General features: G+C 53.7%; 3 protein-coding genes and 4 pseudogenes across 3 annotated transcripts, besides 6 other annotated features; all 7 read left to right on the plus strand.

The window, feature by feature from the left end:
• Positions 1-13: part of a mobile genetic element that runs on past the window's edge.
• Positions 1-2,177: part of a sequence feature (areas not merged during assembly with more than two copies in the genome that could not be assigned to a particular haplotype) that runs on past the window's edge.
• Positions 2,178-3,000: a sequence feature (heterozygous, non-Esmeraldo-like haplotype).
• Tc00.1047053510693.270 (trans-sialidase, putative) lies at positions 2,442-5,228 on the plus strand (the record flags this gene model as incomplete). Its single annotated transcript, XM_815570.1, has 1 exon — positions 2,442-5,228. The coding sequence occupies one exon, from the start codon at positions 2,442-2,444 to the stop codon at positions 5,226-5,228; it is 2,787 nt and encodes a 928-aa protein (XP_820663.1).
• Positions 3,001-19,898: a sequence feature (areas not merged during assembly with more than two copies in the genome that could not be assigned to a particular haplotype).
• Positions 6,985-7,662, plus strand: Tc00.1047053510693.274 (annotated as a pseudogene).
• Positions 8,110-9,339, plus strand: Tc00.1047053510693.280 (mucin-associated surface protein (MASP), putative; the record flags this gene model as incomplete). The annotated part of the gene is made up of 1 exon (XM_815571.1): positions 8,110-9,339. The coding sequence occupies one exon, from the start codon at positions 8,110-8,112 to the stop codon at positions 9,337-9,339; it is 1,230 nt and encodes a 409-aa protein (XP_820664.1).
• Tc00.1047053510693.295 lies at positions 10,510-10,854 on the plus strand (annotated as a pseudogene).
• On the plus strand, positions 12,039-13,388 carry Tc00.1047053510693.310 (annotated as a pseudogene).
• On the plus strand, positions 15,690-16,310 carry Tc00.1047053510693.314 (annotated as a pseudogene).
• Positions 16,060-16,144: a microsatellite.
• Positions 16,762-17,862, plus strand: Tc00.1047053510693.320 (mucin-associated surface protein (MASP), putative; the record flags this gene model as incomplete). The annotated part of the gene is made up of 1 exon (XM_815572.1): positions 16,762-17,862. One exon carries the CDS (start codon positions 16,762-16,764, stop codon positions 17,860-17,862), a length of 1,101 nt encoding a protein of 366 aa, XP_820665.1.
• Positions 18,307-18,328: a sequence feature (AT_rich).

The following is a 19,898-nucleotide window of genomic DNA, read 5'->3' on the forward strand; positions in this document are numbered from 1 at the left end:
TAAGTTATGAATACACACACATAGATATATATATATGTCTAATCCGAATAGAGTGATTGGGTCACGATGGTGACTAACAAAGTATGCATACATAAATGTACACTTACTTGTTGCTAGACCTTGAGGATACGGTGAATCCCCATTTTTATTTCATTCATTCATTTCTTATTCCTATCTTGTTTGGTTTCTGTTATTTATAAACTTAGGATGCGGCCAGCGGCCCCTGTAGATATTCTTTTCATGCTTTGGAGGCACTTGACGACACCTGTCGTGGAGAGCGTTTTCATTTCATACGAGGATGGTGCACGGGAGACAAGGAAGAAGGAGAGCGGAGCCTCGCCAAAAAGAGCGGCCGCTGGGACGTTGGCAAGAATTGGTGCTGTTTGCACGGCCAGCTGCTTGCTCTCGATAGGATGTCCCCTGAGGCGTTCATTGGCCCGAGAGTGAGGTGCACACACGGGCAGGCACCGCAACAACCGTGTCGTTGGTTCTCTGTTGCACGAATGAGACGACGCACGTCAGGCGTGGCAGGTGACACCCTCTGCGAACCTCCTCTCTACTCTGTTTCAAACCTCGGCATTTTCTGCATGTGGACAGCGCTCCCATTGGCCGTCTTCTGTGACACGAGAGCCGACTGTATTCCTCTCCATCGCATCAAAGTCGTGAGGGGGGCTTGAGGCTGCGTTGAGGAGCCGTGTGGCCTCTGCGAGCATTTCCACTGCCATTCGGAGGTGCTGAGTTTTGGATTGCCGAAACGCCACTTGAGTGCTTGCGTCTGAGGCTCGCATGACTGAGGGACAGGCGTGTTTGCGGAAGTGAAGGAGGACCACGCCATTGGGAGGAGGAAGAGTGAATGGGTGGGTGGGTGTGTCTGTGGCCCATATGTGGTGCCCGACTGGCGCTTCACGTTGTTTTGTGCTATTATCATTTGCATTCACAAAGAATGGCTTTGGACGTAGCACCCACTAGCTCTTCTGTCGTTGGCTGAGGTTTGTGGGCATGACTCTTCTTTCGTGCTGTGCATTTGCCGCGTAAGCTGTCGATGGTCTGTGTGAAATATGCGATGATTTGCGGCATTTTGTTGGATTGTGCTTTGATATCCACCGCGGAATGACGGTGGGACTGGAGGCGTTGATTTTTCTTTATTGTGACCACGTGCGGTGTCTATGGGAGGCCTCTCAGGGAAGCGCCAGCCGAAATTGTTGTGAAGCTCAGGCACGGTGCCACACTGCTTATTGACGTGGAATGAGTTGGGAGGTTTACATATAAGCTCCTGTGCATTTTTGTCGTGGTGCTCCTCATGCACAGCCCTTGAAGACGACTGGTTGAGAATCTTCAATGGGCTTCTCGTTGAGTCGAGGGGAGCATACCGCCTTCTGTGCTGATTGAGAGCCCGGGCGTCATGGATGATGCATGTGGCAGGCAGAACCTCGTGCATGGCGGAAGAAGGAGACGAGGGGCTGATTGTTTGATTGTTACTGACGAGTCCTGCCTCACTGCTTGGAGGGGGCTGTCGTTGACTGGGGCAACCTGTTTTGTGTGTCCAGACGCTGCTTGCACCGAGTAGCGGGGCGCCGTGTTGGTGTGTGCGGCTCCATCATGCGGGGCAGCAGCGTGACGTTTGCGGACTGCGTGTCTGTGGGTTGATGCATGTGGCGGGAGGCGTGTCTGAGGAGAATCCGCGAAAGAAGGAGTGACCTTCGTTTGGCGGTGCTGCTGTGCGACGTTTGAGGGAAGAAGAAAAACAATTGCTTTCTGACATGTTGGTGGGTGTGCCACGGCCACCGATGAGTTCTCAGGGAGAGGGAAAGGAGGGAGTGAGACGGAGACTGTGCGCATCCGCTGCGGCGTGTGGTGCCGCAGGATGCGATTGCCGTTGTGAAGGATGAGACGGCCGCAATGCGTGCAGCAGAGCGTCGTCTGCAACTTTGTGTCTGTCGAGCTTGCAGGTGCCGCGAGGAGGTGCAGGCGACCTCTCATCATTGGGCTGCTGAGGCTGTTTTTCCTCTCTGCTCAGCGGGAGGAGCAACTCTTCCTGCACGCGCTGTGCTGTTCTGCATCGATGCTCCCAACGGGGTATCACGCCGCTGCGTCGTTGCAGTGCAACTCTCGTTCTCCTCACTGCACACGTGGTCCCCTGCCATTTGTCTTGTTTGCAGGGCCATGGCCTGCGGTCCCCCATTGGGAGGCTGCTCATCTTTTTTCTTAGTTTTTTTATGCTGTTGAGAGGTGCTGGGGAGTAATGGCTGCGGGGACGGTGATGTTGTGCTTTGCTTTGAGTGGTGGCGGTGTGCACTGCTGTTTTGCTGCCTTTCTGCCGCTTTTTTCTGTTGCCTTCTCCAAGAAGGAAATTATTACCAAACACGAATCGCTACTGTGAACTTTGAAGGCACTGGAAGGACCAACAACAGCACACACACCGCCCACACACACATATTTATATGCTCTCACGTGTTGCTGCAGTGAAGGCACCCCGCACACACAACCGTCGCTGCGTGACCGGATCCAGCGGGAGGAGGAGGGAAGGAGGAGAGAGTGAGCGGCGGATGCCCAACATGTCCCGGCATCTCTTCTACTCTGCGGTGCTGCTCCTCCTCGTCGTGATGATGTGCTGCGGCAGTGGTGGTGCTGCAGCCGCTGTGGAGAACAGCGATTCAGTGGCGGATCCAAATTTTGAATGGAGGGGCGTTACTGATGACAAGGAAACTGTGGACTCGTGGGGCGTTTGCAGCATCCTGAAGGTGGGGAATGACGTGTTTGCCGTTGCCGAGGCGCAGTGCAAGGAAAGAGGTGAAGCATCCAATATCTTTACTGGCATTGCATCCCAACTTCTCACGGAAAAAAATGATAACACACCGGTGGAAGTAATGAATGAGGCCAAAAAGTATACACAAGTACTGAAGGAAGGCACTTCCCCAAACAATAAAAAAGTGGATGTGAGCCGACCAACAACAGTTGTGAAGGAAAGTGATATTTACATGCTTGTTGGAAAATACAGCCAGACAGCTGTTGTTGTTCCTCCGAAGAATGATGCCGAGATCTGGGGATTCTTGCTGGTGAAAGGAGAAGTCAGTGATAAAAATAACAAAAGAATCAAGTGGAGCGATGCCAACGCTGTCCCGCAAGCATCTGTTGGCGAACAACTCATATCCTGGACAGAGTTAATTGGCAGCGGTGGATCGGGTATTGAGACGGAGGACGGCACGCTTGTGTTCCCAGTGCAAGGCACGAAGAAGGAGAACAAGGAGGATGGAAAAACCGTTTCGTTGCTCATATACACCTTGAAGGACGCTAATAGTTGGAAGCTGTCAAACGGGATGTCTGCCGATGGCTGTAGTGATCCCTCCGTCGTGGAGTGGAAGGACAAAAAACTCATCATGATGACTGCGTGTGATGATGGCCGCCGCAGGGTGTACGAGTCCGCTGACAAGGGGGATTCGTGGACGGAGGCACTCGGGACACTCTCGCGTGTGTGGAGCAACAAAAAGGGCGAAGAAGTGAAGGCCGTTAGAAGCGGGTTCACCACGGCGACGATTGGCGATGTTGATAATAACAGGGATGTGATGCTCGTTACTCTGCCGGTGTATTCCGAGAAGGACGATAAAAAAGAAGACAATGGAAAGAGTGAACTCCATCTTTGGCTCACGGACAATACGCACATTGTTGATATTGGGCCGGTATCCGATGATGACGCTGCCGCCAGCTCCCTGTTGTACAAAAGTGGTAAAGATAGTGATAATGATAATGAGAAGGAGGAGTTGATTGCACTGTACGAGAAGAAGAAGGGCGATGAGGAAGCATCACACAGTCTTTGGTCTGTGCGTCTGACTGCGCAGCTGCAGCGGGTGAAGGATGTGCTGGCGACGTGGAAGAAAGTGGACGACCTTGTCTCCGAGCTGTGCCCCTCAAAAAGTGCTGAGGAGGATGGCTCACCTGACGCTGCCTGCAGCCCTACTGTTAAGCTCACGGATGGGCTGGTTGGCTTTTTGTCCGGCAACTTCTCTAATGGCACATGGAGGGACGAGTACCTCGGGGTGAACGCCACAGTGAAGGACAATGATGGGGGTAATAAGGCAACATTGCATGAGGGCAGTGTGAAGTTCACGGGAGCGTGGGCGGAGTGGCCTGTTGGCAGTCAGGGGGAGAACCAGCTGTACCACTTTGCGAACTACAACTTCACTCTTGTGGCGACGGTGTCCGTCCACGGTGAGCCGAAGGAGGGTTCTCCCATTCCTTTGATGGGTGTGCGTCTGAGTCGTGAAGGAAACGAAAAAACTTTTGAGCTTTCGTACAACGACAAAGAAAAGAAGTGGCAGGTGCTGTGCGGTGGCGGAACCCCCGAGGATCAAAGCCGCACTTTGGCGACGGATACAACACACCACGTCGTGATTTTGCTAAGAAATGGCACCCAGGGCTCCGCGTACGTCGATGGTAAGCGTGTGGGTGGGGATGTGTCGTGCGCATTGGGAAATAAGGATTCAAAAGAGATCTCCCACTTTTACATTGGAGGGGATGGAAACAGTGCACGGAGCGAAGAAGACGTGTCTGTGACCGTGAGGAACGTCCTGCTGTACAACCGCCCGTTGAGTACTGCGGAGATTACTGCGCTTAACCCGAATAAAGTCCCCATTCCACCTGTGGTGCCTGACAATGCCCAGGGAACCCTGTCGCAGTCATCTTCTGCCGGGCCACTGCTGGCGGAAAAAGAATCGTTGAATGAAAATCAGGGTGCGGGCGGTGGCAGCACGTCCCCATCAGCACCGTCCACTGTAACGACTTCGGGAGAAGAGTCCGTAAAGCAGTCGGCGTTGCGCGCTTCTCCCGGCGGAAGTAAACAAGTGGATGCCGCTTCTTCATCCGATGGTGATCCAACGGTGGGAGCGGAAGCTGGAGGTGCGATGCAGGGAGACACACCACCTCAAGCTTCTGTGGATACTCTCGACAAAGCAGATACAAATGCCCCTATCGCTACGGACGTGGCTCAAGTTGATCCCGCAGATACAACTGAGGTGGGTGCGAGCTCTGGTGCGAATGGGGAAACGGCGGAAGGGATGGATAGGCAGGAAGAGCTCCATGCACAGCACGGCGAAGTAAAGGCTGCGGCACTCAGCAGCAGCCTCGGAAATGTGTCGCAGGGGAATAACAGCGATGCCGGCATTGTGCGTGGGAGCGGACTGCTGCCATCGCTGCTCCTTCTGTTGGGACTGTGGGTGTTTGCGGCTCTGTGAGGAGTGACTGGCTGCCGCGTGGGACACTTGCGACCTCCCCTTCACCGACACACCTGCCAATGAATTTATTACCTCAAATAACTTTTATCTACCTTTATTGCTTTATGTGTGTTATTTTTACTGTTTTTAATTTTTATTGTTTCAATCTCTCACTCCCCCATCCCTCTTTTTGCTTTTGGGGGCAATCACTATGGACGTTTTTTTCTTTTCTACTCTTCCCTCTTTAATTGTTTCTGCTGCACTCTTCCTGCGAGGGGTGCCGTGTGTTTCCGCCCAACTGCTCCACTCGCACACCCACCGACACGCTCATGACGACGGCCCTGTGCGCCTCGCCTGCTGCACGCATGAGGAGGGGCCGCGACGAACGGCGCGCTGAGGGAGCCGCGACGTGTGGGCGTGCGACGAGGGCCTGTGGGGCGGAGCACACATTTCTTCCCTCTTGTTTTGTTTTTATTGCGGCCAGGGCGGGCAGACACCCGCAGCGCCACACACACAGCCACACCCTGCCGCCGTGTTTTTCTTTAAGGATTTGTTTTTCTTTGCGTGTTTATTTCATGCGGTGGCGCACCCTTCGGTGTCGGCCTCGTGAGCATTTCTCCCCCTCCGATGATTTCTTTTTCTTTTGCTGCGCTCACTCTCCCGATGGAGTGACGCGACTGCCGTCATGTCTGCGTGCTTCTCTCAGTCCCCACACACACGAGTGACTGTGCTCTGCGGGCCGCACTCACGCGCCGATGAGAGGGCTGAGGGGAGCAGCAACACGCAGATGACCCCATGAAATATAAACGATGTGCGGACACACGGATGGTCGGACGGTCGAAGCACACGCAACCATCTTTTTAATTTCCTTTTGTGGGCAAAATACATACAGACAGTTTGGTGTGGCCACACGGCAGCCAGGCGATTTTTTTCTTATTTTAAAATTTGTGTGGAACAGTAATGGACGATTTCTTTTCATTTATAATTATTTTGTGTGGTGGGGTTTACATAAGACGAAGGGGGACGTTTTTTTGTTTTCAATAAATATTGTGTGAATTGCCGCTGCTTGGGCTGCAGTGCAGTCATGAGTTTGAGCGGTCTTCTTGTTGTTGTTTCCGCCATGCGTCTCCGCTGTACATTTTTGTGCGTCCCTCCACATACTCTGCTCCCTCTTTTCTACGTCTTAGCTTTGTGTTGCTGCAGGCACACACAACCACAGGCACACAAGATGCACATTGCGGTGGATTTGAATGCACCTTTTGCAATGCATGCTGGCGGTTGCGTGTGGCGGCTGTTGTCTTCTTCCGTGGCTGTGAGGAGGAGGGGAGAGAGAGAGCGCACCCCGAGTCTATTTTCCTGTGGGTGTGATGCACCGCGTGCGACTGCGCTGAGTTGGGCTCCGTGTCCCATTGATGGCGGGATGGCAGGTAATTTTTGTGCCGCGTGATGGATGGATGAGGGTTCGCTTGCTCCGTGTGCGTTGTGTGGTGGCTGCGGGGTTTTGGCCATTTCCCTGGGGCTGCGGGAATGAGCTGGGGGAGATGGTGGTGGATGTCTTCTCCTCCTGCATGGTGGGTGGCTGCTGGCGTTGTGTGCCTTCCTTGCGTGGATGCCGTCTCGTGGTGTGTGGACTGTGCGGCTGGGCCTGCTGCCCTCTCCTCATGTTGTCTGCGCTCTCTCGCTGTATCCGCTGTGCCTCGTCCCTCTCCCTCTCGTTCCATTCTTTTCCTTCCGTCTCACCGATCAGCTGACTGACACCAGCGACTCCACTACAGGCGACGATGACTGCGATGGTGACGGTGCGGCGCCGTGTTGGTCCTTGCGCTCTTGTGCTGCTGCTGCTCGTCCGTGTGCGTGACGGCGACAGGAGACGATAATAATGATAACAGCCGTCCTCCCAGCCCTGAGCTAGGGAAACCGGATCCTACAAAAATATGCCTGGTGCATTGCAGCCATATGGTGGGGAGACCGGTGTGCCACAGACAGAGAGTGGGAGAGACAGCGAGGAGGGTTTGAGAAGTCCAGAACCTTCGTTGCCAAAGGAAGCAGGCACAGCCATCACTGGACAGACACGAGTTCCTCCAGGGTCACTGAGTTCGGCTAGCGATAATCCAGAGCCAGCAGGTTTGGCAACTCGGTCTCCACACACACACAAGGTGCGACCGGTATGTCAGATGCACAAAATAAAAAGGAGCAGTAAAATACACGAGGCGATGAGAATCATAAGTCACAGATATCAAATCAGAAGTTGAAGATGCCAAATACGACAAACACTACTACGAATATAACAGAGGCACCGAGGAATACGGCTATGAATACAGAGGTGCCAACCACGACGACCACCCGCGCACCGTCACGTCTTCGCGAAATCGACGGCGATCTCAGCAGCTCTGCGTGGGTGTGTGCCTCGCTGCTGCTTGCCGCATCCGCGATGGCGTACACCGCTGTGGACTGAAGATGTGTGTGCGGGCTGTGCGTTCCAGCACTCAATCACGGGACATGTGCATCTCCACTGTGGTCCGAAGTATAAAGTAAGAGTAATTATGGTGGTTGTTTTTTGCTTTGTTTGCCTGCGCTGCCCTGCTGTGTGCTCCGCGTTGTTCTCGCATTCGCCTCATTGAACGCATCACAGACACGCTCATATGTATGCGTACTGGTGCCTTGGGTGTTTTTATTCTGCTGTTCTATCTTTTTTAAAACCCGTGGTGTGCAGGGCGGTGTTCTAGTTCTGCAATCGTACGGGTTCCATCTGTTTCAATGCGTGTGCTGCTGCTGTTGTTGCTGTCCTTGTTACTGTGTGTTGACTGTGCTTGGTTTCTTAACATTTTTCCCCCTTTTGCTTCCGCTCTGCGTTGACGGGGAGTTAGTTTGTGCTGAAGGCTGCACGCAACTGACAGGAGTGATGATAATGACGACTGGCCGTGTGCTGCTGGTGTGTGCCCTCTGCGTGCTGTGGTGCGGTGCTGTTTTGGGGCACGCGATGGAGGATTACTGCGGTGAGGGTGGAGGGAACGGTTTGAGGCACACGAGTAATGGTGGAGATGACGGCGTGTCTCTAAAGGCGGACTGCGGGTTGTTATCCACTCGAATGGCTTTAATAAAGGCGGTTGAGGCTGCGGAAGGTGAACAAGAAATGAATGTTACAGCCCGACCTCAGGATAATTCGAAGGCATCATCACCTGACAGTAAAGTGGGCAATAATACGAAGTCCACTGGAGCACCTGATTCAAAAGGAGGTAGTGTCGCAGGTGAACCAGCAGAAGCAGCACCGACGCCTGGAGAATCAGATACAGAAGGACAGGTGGTGAAGCCAGAAGGTTTGGATGCAAATGGTGGAAAAAAAGCAGATGGTAAGAGGGATCGCAACGACGGTACGGCAACTGGACCCCAACAACAAAGGGCTGATCAACCGTCGTCTTCTTCTTCATCTGGCAGCTCTGGCACTGAGAGTGCCAAACAACCCCTTGTGAAGGAAAATTCCGAGAGGAATGAAACCCTCGATGACCCGCCGCAAGAAGAAGAAGAAAAAGATCGTGGCAGTGAATCTGACAGTCATGAAGAGGAGGCGGAAGAACTGGAGAAAAAAGAAGACAAAAAAAACGCAAGCAATCAGGCACCAACGGGGACACTTGGAGGTCTGACGAAACACACAGAAATACATACAGCAACAACAGAACCGAATGGACAGTCCAGCCCTCAGGCTTTGGGGGACGTGGAAAAGCCAGAAGAAGTCCAAGGCGAAAAGGACCCAAAAAACAATTCACAAACAAAGAGCGTTGCCTCCATCGCAGCCAACCAACAGAATGAAACATCTGCCGACCATGGAGAATCAGGGTCACCTTCACCCACGGCAAACGGTGATGCCGCCAATAATGATTCTGACAATAGCACTGAAGAGCGCATGCAGAGCAATCATTCAGCAGCTGATGGTGCAGGGACAGCAGAGGGAAAACAAAATGAAAATAAAGATGCCAATCCGAAAGGAACACCAGTCGAAGCCACAGCCATGAAAACTACAACGGCGACGACTGGCGACAGTGACGGCAGCACCGCGGTCTCCCACACCACCTCCCCTCTTTTCCTTCTTCTTCTTGTTGCGTGTGCGGCTGCGGCTGCGGTGGTGGCCGCGTGAGAGTGGGGGAGAGAGAGCCGTGCACCGCCCGCACACACACTCTTCCTTCACTCTCTCTGTGTGTGTGTCCCCTTGCATGGACTCTCGCCCTCACCTCACCCCACGAGGCACACGCATAATGTGCCCATTGTATATATGCATGCACACCCATGCAGGCCCGTTGGTGCTCTCTTTTGCACGACACGCACCGCTGCCGTCCTGCCTGGCTGCATGGGCGGAGCACCGTAACTGTTTTTGTTTTGTTTTTATTGCATTGAGTGGGCGACCTCTCTCTCTCTCCCTCTGTGTGTGTGTTTTGCTTTACGGGAGTAATGAGAGTGTGTGTGCGCTGGTCGTCCCACGCTTCGGCTTTTTTTTTCGTTCTGATTGTGTTGTGGTTGGGTGCGCCCATTTTAATTTCATTGATTGGTTTTATTCCTAAAGTGCGGATGGCTGAATTTTCCCTTTTGTATTCTCCTGTTCTTTGTTTCTTCCCACGCAATCGGTCCTTGTTGCTTCAGCGAGCCACGAAATATTTGCTTAACACCCACATCAATTGCCTACTTGCTCTACACCCCACATTAGTTTGAGACGCTGGTGCTGCTGCATGTGATGATGTTTATGGTGTGATTGCCAGCGGGTGCTTTGCTGCCACTTTGACGTACCCTCGATTTGTTGAATATGTGATGCGTGCCGACAGCACGAGTTGGATCCGCGTTGTTGTGAGGGACGCACACTTTTTGAGCAGTTGGTGCGCTGCAGCCATACACCGTCATTGGGAGGGATGGATGCCCATCCGCATCAACGTATCCACAAGGGACCTGGATGATACCGGGAAGTATTGGATCTCAGAGAGGTACCACGCAATGAATTCATCGAATGACAATTGCGAGTGTGAGGATGACGTTGTATACTCTGCGCACGGGATCATTCTCGAGAATGAATTTGTCCCTGCTGCTTTCAAACTACATGCGGATCGTCTGCTCGTGCAGCCACTGGAGGGTTCTTTGATTGTGCCTCCATTTGCCACGGGCATCGCTTGCATTCGGTTTACGGTGCGTGCTGGGCATTGTTCCACTGGTGTTGCCAATGCTGACATGGTGCTGTGCGTGGCAGAGCGCTGTCGGTGGTGGTGCACTCGACGACTGCCGTGATGGCTGCGAGGAGCCCCGCGACATCGACGACATTGGTGGCATGGAGCTGCAGGATGGCGATGGTGACGGGAGGACGCTGGAGTCGCACTGGTCGCAGCGCCACGCGAAGGATGAGTGGATGGCACCGATGGGGAGTAGCGTCTACTGCACGGAGCTGACGCTGGCCGCACCGGCTGACCTGGGCTGCATGAGGGTGAAGTGGGAGATGGCGGAGCCGATGCGCTGGTGAAGGAATTCGTGCTGTGCGCTGCTGCAGAGGAAGTGCTCCGCACCGAACATGAGTGAATATCCCCAGATGTTCTGAAAAGCGGGAGTTCCTGCCAGACGCTGCACGTTGGATCGGTATTCGAGTGGTTGGTGTGTAGACGAATTATCCATGAAGGGTCAGCAAAACGCCCGATGGACAGTTGCCCCATCATTGGTCCCGCACTGGATGTGAGGGATGCTGCCGCTGTTATTTGGAGGGGAGAATTTTTGTCTGCGATGCCTGGGGATGAGCCCTCTTCGTGGTGTCTGGACACACCTCCCACCAACACGACGGATGCGAGGGACCCGGAAGAGACAAACATCTCGGTGCTGTCATGCATGCGGCATTGCGGTGCCTCGGCATGCGGGTGCGTCTGAGAGTGACTGAAGGGGGTAACGCCCGCTGTGCCCCATGCACGGCCGAGGCGACGATTACGTGGGTTGCTCCACCCTACGACGAGGGAAAAGCTATTTTCCGTGACCACGCGCAGGTGTGCACGATATCCGCCACCAGCGGCAGTTTCCTTCCAGTGGTTTCGTGCGGTGGCGATGAGAGAGGGTGTGTGGAGTAGGACGGTTTCACTGGCATCTACTGAACAAGCTTTGCTACGGGCATCCGTCCCCGATCCAGAGAGCATTGGGACCGGCCGCGGCACACCACCGAAGTAGGTGGACACGGCTGCTCCCCAGAAGCATCCGTCGCCAGAGGAGAAGTGGATCCGGCCAGGACGCCCCGACAGACCGCAAGAAGCTTCTCTCGGCGGCAGGGACCGAAGCAGCGAGACGGACGGCGAGCAGGCCTCGCCTCCGACTCCCGGTGATGACACTGTTGCTGCTGCTTGTCCCTGTCCGCTGCTTCTTCTGCTTGCCTCTACTGCCGCCGTGGCAACACTCTATGGAATTGCTGTGTGGAGGACTTTGCGCTGCGAGGCGACTGCGCTTCCTCCTGCGTGGCCCGCACTCAGCATTGGTTGCCCAATAGAAAAACATCTATTGCAATGGGTGCCTTTCTCCATATGCATGTGCTGTGTCCACTCCGTTTGACTTTTATTTGGGATTGTTTGTATTTACGATGCACACTGCTCCTTTCGTGTTGGTCGCCGATGTTGGGCCACCGGATGGTATTATGGCTTTGCTTGTGTGTTTGTTAGATTTTCTGAGACGCACATACATACACAAAAAGCGGTGCGAGTGAAATGTGCGCACAAGACACACACGCATATCCAATCACATTGTCTGTGTGACTTGTGCTGGACATATTATGCGGAGCGGGTTGGTGCGGTCAAGGCCGACGGAAGCTGGCAGCCGCGTGAGCCCAGCAATGGCGTTTGTGGTTGTGTGCGGGATTATATGTTCCATCAGATGCTTGACGCCGTTCATGGACTGTCCAAAGTTTTTTACTGCGATGCACATGCTGCGTCTGTGCTAAACTGCTCACTGCGTCTTCATGATCTCATGAAGCACGGCGTGACGCTGCTCGAGGACCTCATGACGCCGCGGCAGCCGATTATCAGTAGCCCTGCGCCCTACTTTTTTGCCGTGGAGGATGCGTCTGTGAGCCGTGTGGTTGAGGATTGGATTGCAAAGGTCCCGCACAGGGATGCACACATCTTTTCGCTGGGGTGCACCCCGCATCGCAGTCCTCAGCAACTCGCGTGCTCGGATAGCGCCGAGGGCGATGCGCTTCAAGGTCATTATGTTAGACTTCGCCGCCCGTGAGGTGCTGGTTTTCCACCCCAGCATGCAGAATGGTTTCCCTCGGCTGCTGTCGCTACTGTCGCCTCCGAATTGATGGTCCGTTTTGGACTTTACGGCACCACGTCTTGTGGCGGCTTTTTACGCCATGAACAACGGTGTGCCCGTCATTCGCCACCAAAACAGTGGCAGCATCTGCAATGGGCTTGCCAGAACCTTTTTTGATGGCTTGCCAGGCAATACCACGACGAGCCGGATTTCACTTAGGGGCGCCGACAGCCGCGGCAACCCGGTGCGGATCATCGTTGATTGAAGCTGTGCCACGGTGACGCCGCTGATGCACCAACGCACATGTGAGTTTGTGCTTGATGACCTGATGCCGCTGGGGAAGAAATTGTATTAGCAGACCTGTAGGAATCTTCTGGGTGAGGACTCGAAGCGGCAGTAATTGATGGGGAATATGTGTACTGGTGCTCCTACCGTCATTGATTCCTTGCGCATTGCGTGGAGGAGCTTTCGGTGGCGCTGAAAAAACTCCACGCGTATCACCCGGGATTGGCGCATGGCGTTGAGCCGAAGGCCAAGCCTGCGGAGTTGGGCAGTGCGGTGCGGTCTCCGCCGGAGTTTCGGGAGAGGCAAACCAGACTGTCGCTGCACATCGACATTTGCGCGAGGCTTGTGGCACAGTACCGGGAGAAGCGACTGGCGGAGGTGTGCGAGGTGGAACAAAACATCCCCGTTGGGCGCAAACCCTTCAGGAAAAACCTGGATGGCGTGCGGCGCCTGACAAGGGATGCCGCGATGCCCCGGCCAGTGCGTCTGCGTCTTCTCCTGTTGCTTGTGACTGCGAGCAGCACCGACGAGTTGACGGAGGCCAAGAAGCAGCAGCTGATCCGAGACGGTAGACTGACACCGGAAGCCTATTTGTCTGCGAACCTTGAGCATGTGACGAGGAGGGCCGGGAGCGTGCAGCAATACAGCACGGCGTCGGCGCAGGGCGGACGGAGCACGAGTGCCTCTGCGAGCAACGCCGCGACGGACGAGGATCCGCTTCTGAAACAGGCCTGTATGATGATGGAGACGGGCAGGAATAGGACGCTGCGGGTTGGGCTTTCGTTGTCATCGGTGCAGCGCGATCATGTGATAGGGCCAAATGGCGAGAGTGGTGGCCATAACAGTGGAGCAGCAGGAAAAAACGCCGGGCCATTTCAAGGGTGTGGTGGCAAAGAGAAGAATCATCCTGATCTGGGTGGCGGTGGTGGGACGATTGCCCTCACAACTTCTCAGCGCATAGTGCTGCTTGTTTTGGGTGGTTTGGCCTGCAGCGAGAGGCGCTCGGTCCATGAGATATCCAAAAGGTATGGCCGTGGGGTGTTCATTGGGGAGCCTCGCTGCCGCGTCCTGAGGTGTGTTTGTGCAGGGAATTGGCATCCTACGGCACTGTGACTCACTGGCGAGACACGCACAGGAACGCATCGAGAGCCAAAGAGTGGGAAATACACAAACACACACGATTGCGGGTGTCTGTGGGAATTGTGTGCGCTTCTTCCTGCATTCAGTTCCTCTCCAAGAAGTGTTCCATACGATACGCGTGTGTGTGTTTCAACGGCTGCGCTGCTTGCCTTTTGCTTTTGTTTTCTTGTGTGTGCGGTTGCAAGTCGTTTCTCTGCCACTAAGAAGGCGGTTAAAAAAGGAAGGACATTTGTGGAGCATGCACCCACGGCTTCAGTGTTCATCCACTGATGCTGACTTTTTTCGCCGGGGCATTTGTGCACGCTTTTCTCTCCAATGTTTATTTTTTTTTTTTTGCAGAGGAGGCAACGGGTGGGCATTCGTGAGTGCTGCGGCGGGCTGTTGTTGCCCTTGCCGGGACGCGCTTAACGGCGGCAGCTCCATGACTTTTTGCACAAAAGGAATGGGACTTTCTCCGGATCCTCACCTCAGGCGCATGCCGTGGACGGCCGAAAAGGAGTGTGTGCCCGGTGTTGTTCATGGCTCCGAGGGAAAGATGGTGTTGGATGGTGCACGACGAGTGGATGTGGATTGCGTTGACCGTGCATCGCAGGTGTATCCGCTGGAGGCATTGCGGACGGCCGTCGCCACATGTGAGTACAACACATTTGGAGGAAAGAACATTTTTTAATTGGCTTCTCAGGCGGAATCCAATGTACTCAGGCAATGGGTTTAATGCAAGGAATGGCAGGAGGGGACGAACGACGAGGACGCCACTCGCACCGTCATTCATTTCCGTCGCCGCTAAAACACGACGCAGCCCGCGCCAATACGCCTTGCGGATGTTTTGGGTGGCATGCACTGTTCTGTTTGCCGTTATTGTTCCCCATCCCCGAGCGTCGGTGCAGACGTCCCTGTCGATGCAAGTTCCTGTGGCTTTCGGACACATCCATTGATTGATGCGGCCGACACCCCAGCCCATTGCTGGTACTTCTGGGATGACCGCTGCACCGCCCCAGCAGCTGGTGCAGTGGGAATGGGGACGAGAACACAGCGGACCAGGTTCAATCAGATGGTGCTGGCAGCCATGTCATCGTCCCGCCGACTCCAGCGGCGAGCACAGAAATCGACGGGACAGGGAAGGCATTGACGAAGTGTCAGGACACCAGTTGTCTTTTAACATCACTCCTGGTCAAACAAACGGAAGAATTAACGACAGCATCATTCACCAGCAATGAAAAAGGAACAACGACCTCCGCCGACAGCGACAGCAGCACCGCTGTCTCCGACACCACCTCCCATCTTTTGCGTCTTATTGTCTCGTATGCGTGCTGCTGCTGCTGCAGTGGTGGTGGCGGTGCCTGCATGAAGTGCTGTGCGCCGAATATGAACGAAGGCCAAAGCCAACTGAATTGTTTTTGTGATGAATATTGGGTGCACTTCCCGTGGGCCAACAATCCACGTGGTTTACGGGGATTTCTTTTTTTTAATTGTTACTTTGCTTTTGTGTTGCTGTGTGCGCTGCACCTCCTCTTGTGTGTGTGCGTACCCTCCGTGAGGGGTGCCGACACGACGGAGTGCTCTCGTCGTGTGTGCATGCGGTGGAGCCTTGTGTGCCGCTCCTGTTTGCTTCTCCCTCTTCCATCTGTGTGTTGGTGTTGGGGCAGGGCTGTGTGTGCGGCGTACGGTGCATGCCTGGCTGCTGCTCTCTCCTCATGTGGTTTGCCCTCTGTGTGTGTCTGCCGCACCTCTCGTCTCCCCTGTTGCTCTCCATGTCTCTCACTGTGCAGATAAGCTCCACACCACTGAACGACCACACTCACGATGATGACGTGCCGTCTGCTGTGCGCCCTGTTGGTGCTTGCCCTGTGCTGCTGCCCGTCCGTCTGCGGGACAACTAGTGGAGATACAACTGAAAAAAATTCTGGTTCAAAGGATGGCGAGATAGAGAGACCAAGTGAGGTAACGGTTCCGCTTATTACAAATTCTGCTTCGTCACAGCCAAGAGAGGAGGTGAAAGAGAAATAGGAGCCAAATCCGTCGATTCCTACGTCACAGGAAACGACTACAGTAACAGAAACGCCACAGTCACAAAATATTTCCAATAATAGACATGAAAAAGATGGTGGGAAGTCCAATGAACGGACAGAACATACGAATATCTTTACGGAAAATGAACAAAAGAAGGCCGCCGCAACAACGATGACCACGACGACACAGGCACCAACCACGACTAAGACCACAACCACAACTACGACAACCACGACCACGACCACTACAGAGGCACCAAGTGATACGGCTATGAATGCAGAGCCGCCAACCACGACGACCACCCGCGCACCGTCACGTCTTCGGGAAATCGACGGCAGTCACGGCGGCTCTGCGTGGGTGTGCGCCCCGCTGCTGCTCGCCGCATCCGCGCTGGCCTACACCACTGTGGGCTGAAGAGGTGTGTGCGGGATGTGCGTGCCAGCACTCAGCCACGGGACATGTGCATCTATTGTGGTCCGATGTATAAAGTAAGAGCAATTATGATGATTGTGTTTTGCTTTGTTTGCTTCCGCCGCCCTACTGTGTGCTCCGCATTGTGCCCCGCATCCGTCACGTTGAACGCATCCCAGACACACTCATATGCATGCGCAGTGGAGTCTTGTTTTTTTTTTCCTTTTTAGTTTTTTGTTTTCTTGCCTTTAGTCTTCTGGTTTGCAGGGCGGTGTGCAAGTTTTGCATTCGTGCTGATTCCACCTGCCTCATGGTGTGTGCTCTGTTGCTGCTGCAATTTCTCACTGTGCGTTGACTGTGGCGTGGTGCAGCGGTCGTGTCTCTCTTTTTGCTTTCACTCTGCGCTGACGTGTTGTTAGTTTGTGCTGAAGGCTGCACGCAAGTGACAGGAGTGATGATGATGATGACTGGCCGTGTGCTGCTGGTGTGTGCCCTCTGCGTGCTGTGGTGCGGTGCTGGCGGTGGATGTGAAGAAGTGCCCGGCGTATCTCCCTCTGGCGTGTCCGGTGGTATTGAGAGAGAGAGAGGAGATTCAGAGGATTCATTACGTTCTGAACCGCCAGGAGCAAAAAAATTGGCCCCAGAAACACCACCACCAAAAGTTCAACAACAAGAGGTTATCTCACCACCTCCCAAAGTCCCTCCGGTAGGAAGCGAAGACGGTGCTGGTGGTGATAAGGAAGGAAAAGCAGGAGAAGAAGGTGCTAAGGATGTTGGAAAAGAAAATAGGGGCGATGCAACAAGTAAAGAGGTAAAAAAGCCTGAAAACCACCCGAAGTCAGTGAAGAGCCCGCAGTCGCGTGAAAATGAGGGCTTACAGTCACCATCATTGAATGGAACTCATGGAGTTGGAACGATAACATCAACAAGTGACAGTTTGACAGTTAATACAAATCAACAAGATTTGTCGAGCCCTTTGCAGCCTCCATTACCGAACAGCTCACCGCATGCAATTCCATCATCCACATCTGCAGCTGGCCCTGATAACGAGAAAAGTCGCGAAAACGGCAATGGCACGAAGAATTCTCAAATGCCTGTGGTAGGAGAAATTCAAGAGAGGAATGGCACCTGCGTGAAAGCTGTCGCTTCAACAAGTGGAGAGGAAAATTCACGATTGTCAGCCAAAAGAGTTGAAGAGATGAGTGATGCGACAAAGAAAGACAACAGTGAAAGCAGCACCACGGCAACCGCGGCTCTGCGGTCTGATGCTGGCACAGAAGGCACTCCAACCACCAATCATCCGAACCAACCCTCCACTGAAGGCGCCACACAACCCGCAACGACTTTCGATGGTGAAGCTGCATCAGCCAACAAATACGATACGGTCTCTCAGAGTGCAGGATACACAACAGCGCCAACCACAAACGCCAAAACAAATGATACGGCGAGGGCTGGCGACAGTGACGGCAGCACCGCGGTCTCCCACACCACCTCCCCTCTTTTGCTTCTTCTTGTTGTTGCTTGTGCGGCTGCTGCTGCGGTGGTGGCCACGTGAGAGTGAGGGAGAGAGAGCCGTGCACCGCCCGCACACACACTCGTCCTTCACTCTCTGTGTGTGTGCCCTTGCATGGACTCTCGCCCTCACCTCACCCCACGAGGCACACACAATAATGTGCCCATTGTATATATGCATGCACACCCATGCAGGCCCGTTGGTGCTCTCTTTTGCACGACACGCACCGCTGCCGTCCTGCCTGGCTGCATGGGCGGAGCACCGTAACTGTTTTTGTTTTGTTTTTATTGCATTGAGTGGGCGACCTCTCTCTCTCTCCCTGTGTGTGTGTGTTTTGCTTTACGGGAGCAATGAGAGTGTGTGCGCTGGTCGTCCCACGCTTCGGCTTTTTGTTTTTTTCCTTTTTGATTTTGTGGTTGAGTCGACCCATTATGTTTTTCTTCTTGTTTTTGGATTGGTGGTTTGCTTAGAATGTGGACGCATGACTTTTTATTTTATTTTATTTTTTCTTTTGTTTTGAGATATTGTCAGTGTTTCTTATCCTTGTCAAGCCATTAATTGCTTTCTTTTACGTACAGCATGCGCCAATTGGTCACGTTAGCCCACGGTCTGCAGTGCTGCTGGTGCTTGTGGTTGTGATGATGTGTGCGGTGTGATTGCCGAGAGGGAGTCCGTTGCCACCAGTATTCGTGTGGGCGATTGGGATGTTTCCAGACAAAAGGTATGAGATGTCTAATGCCATTTTCAGTGGCAAGGCACTCTGCTCTATATGAGCGTGCGAGCCTGCCAGCTGCTGCACGATGTACCTCCACAGGGACATCATTTTTCGTGGTGGAGCCATACAATAGTGCAGCGGATCCAGATGCGAGCTCGGTGAGAGATGAAGAAACGTCTGTCCATAATTCAAAATCATACACTCCCAGTGAGGAGTAAATAGAATCAATAGCCGTGCGCTTGACGTCGCCAGAGGCGCCTTGGGCAAAGCGTGGCTGATAAATTCCACTTTATTGCAGCGCACAGTGTCCCAGGGGAAAATACGATGTTGAATAGAAGGAGCACGATTGTGGCTGTGGGGTATCCCAATAGTGTCACATACGCGGCGCAATCCATTAACAACAGCATCTCTCGGAAGCGGGATCGATGTCGCCGCTTTTCATGCATGGACGGCGGCATGGTCTCCAATCAGATTGCGCCACACACGTCCTCAATACATCGGAAAAGTGTAAGGCGTTGGTGTTGTGAGGGTGCGCGGAACCCAATGGTCCTCCGCTGCGGTGCTGGATTGGCGGCCAGGTGGACAGAAGTATCCTTCGATGATGCGCATTGGCCGAGCGATGCAGTACAGCTTTCGCGGTGCCGCACTGTGGACGCGTCCAACCAGAGAGTATCGCGTGGTGTGCTGGGACGCCCCAGCCTCCGCACCCAGCCGCAGCTGATGGCGGCGTGGCACGGTCCGCATCGCAGTCCAACTAAAGCATTGTTTTTTCATTTGCATTGTGGTGTGTGACGAAGGTGCGTAGGAGCTTCCCGATGTGGTTGGAGACTTGCGATTCTGAAGAATGCGTTGCAGTTGCGCAGCGTTGTTTTGAGGAGAAGGTGAGTGACTGCCCGCATTAATCAACAAACAACATCTCTGATGACAGCAGGAGGCACTGCGGTTTCTCCTTTTTTTGCAAAGCGAATTTATTGGACGTCACGTTTGATTGGCAGCTTTTGTGGGAGAAGGTGGGAGGCTGAGGGCATGAGGACTGAATTCATTTGAGTGCCTGCGTTCCGTTGAATTGCGGCCAGTCGTGGCACTCCTTTGGGGTTTGGCCGCCCGTCTCTTTTGTTTACTTCCCACTGCAACACGCGGATAACACTGATCCGAAGAACATTTGTTTGACCGCGTGTGAGCTGCTGCCGTGCGTGGTGCGTGGACTATTTGATTGTGTGGGGAGGTGCATTGGGGTGACGAATACTTCTGTTTGGCGTGTCGCGGTGTGTCGGAATGATGTTCGGAAAACATGTGGAGGTGTTTTTTGTGGTTTGTGTGTCTTCTCTGGTGGAGCCGACATGTGTGCGGGATTGTGGCATTG

The sequence above is a fragment of the Trypanosoma cruzi genome, genomic scaffold, assembly GCF_000209065.1.
Source record: "Trypanosoma cruzi strain CL Brener 1047053516815 genomic scaffold, whole genome shotgun sequence".
In the NCBI taxonomy this organism is placed as follows: domain Eukaryota; phylum Euglenozoa; class Kinetoplastea; order Trypanosomatida; family Trypanosomatidae; genus Trypanosoma; species Trypanosoma cruzi.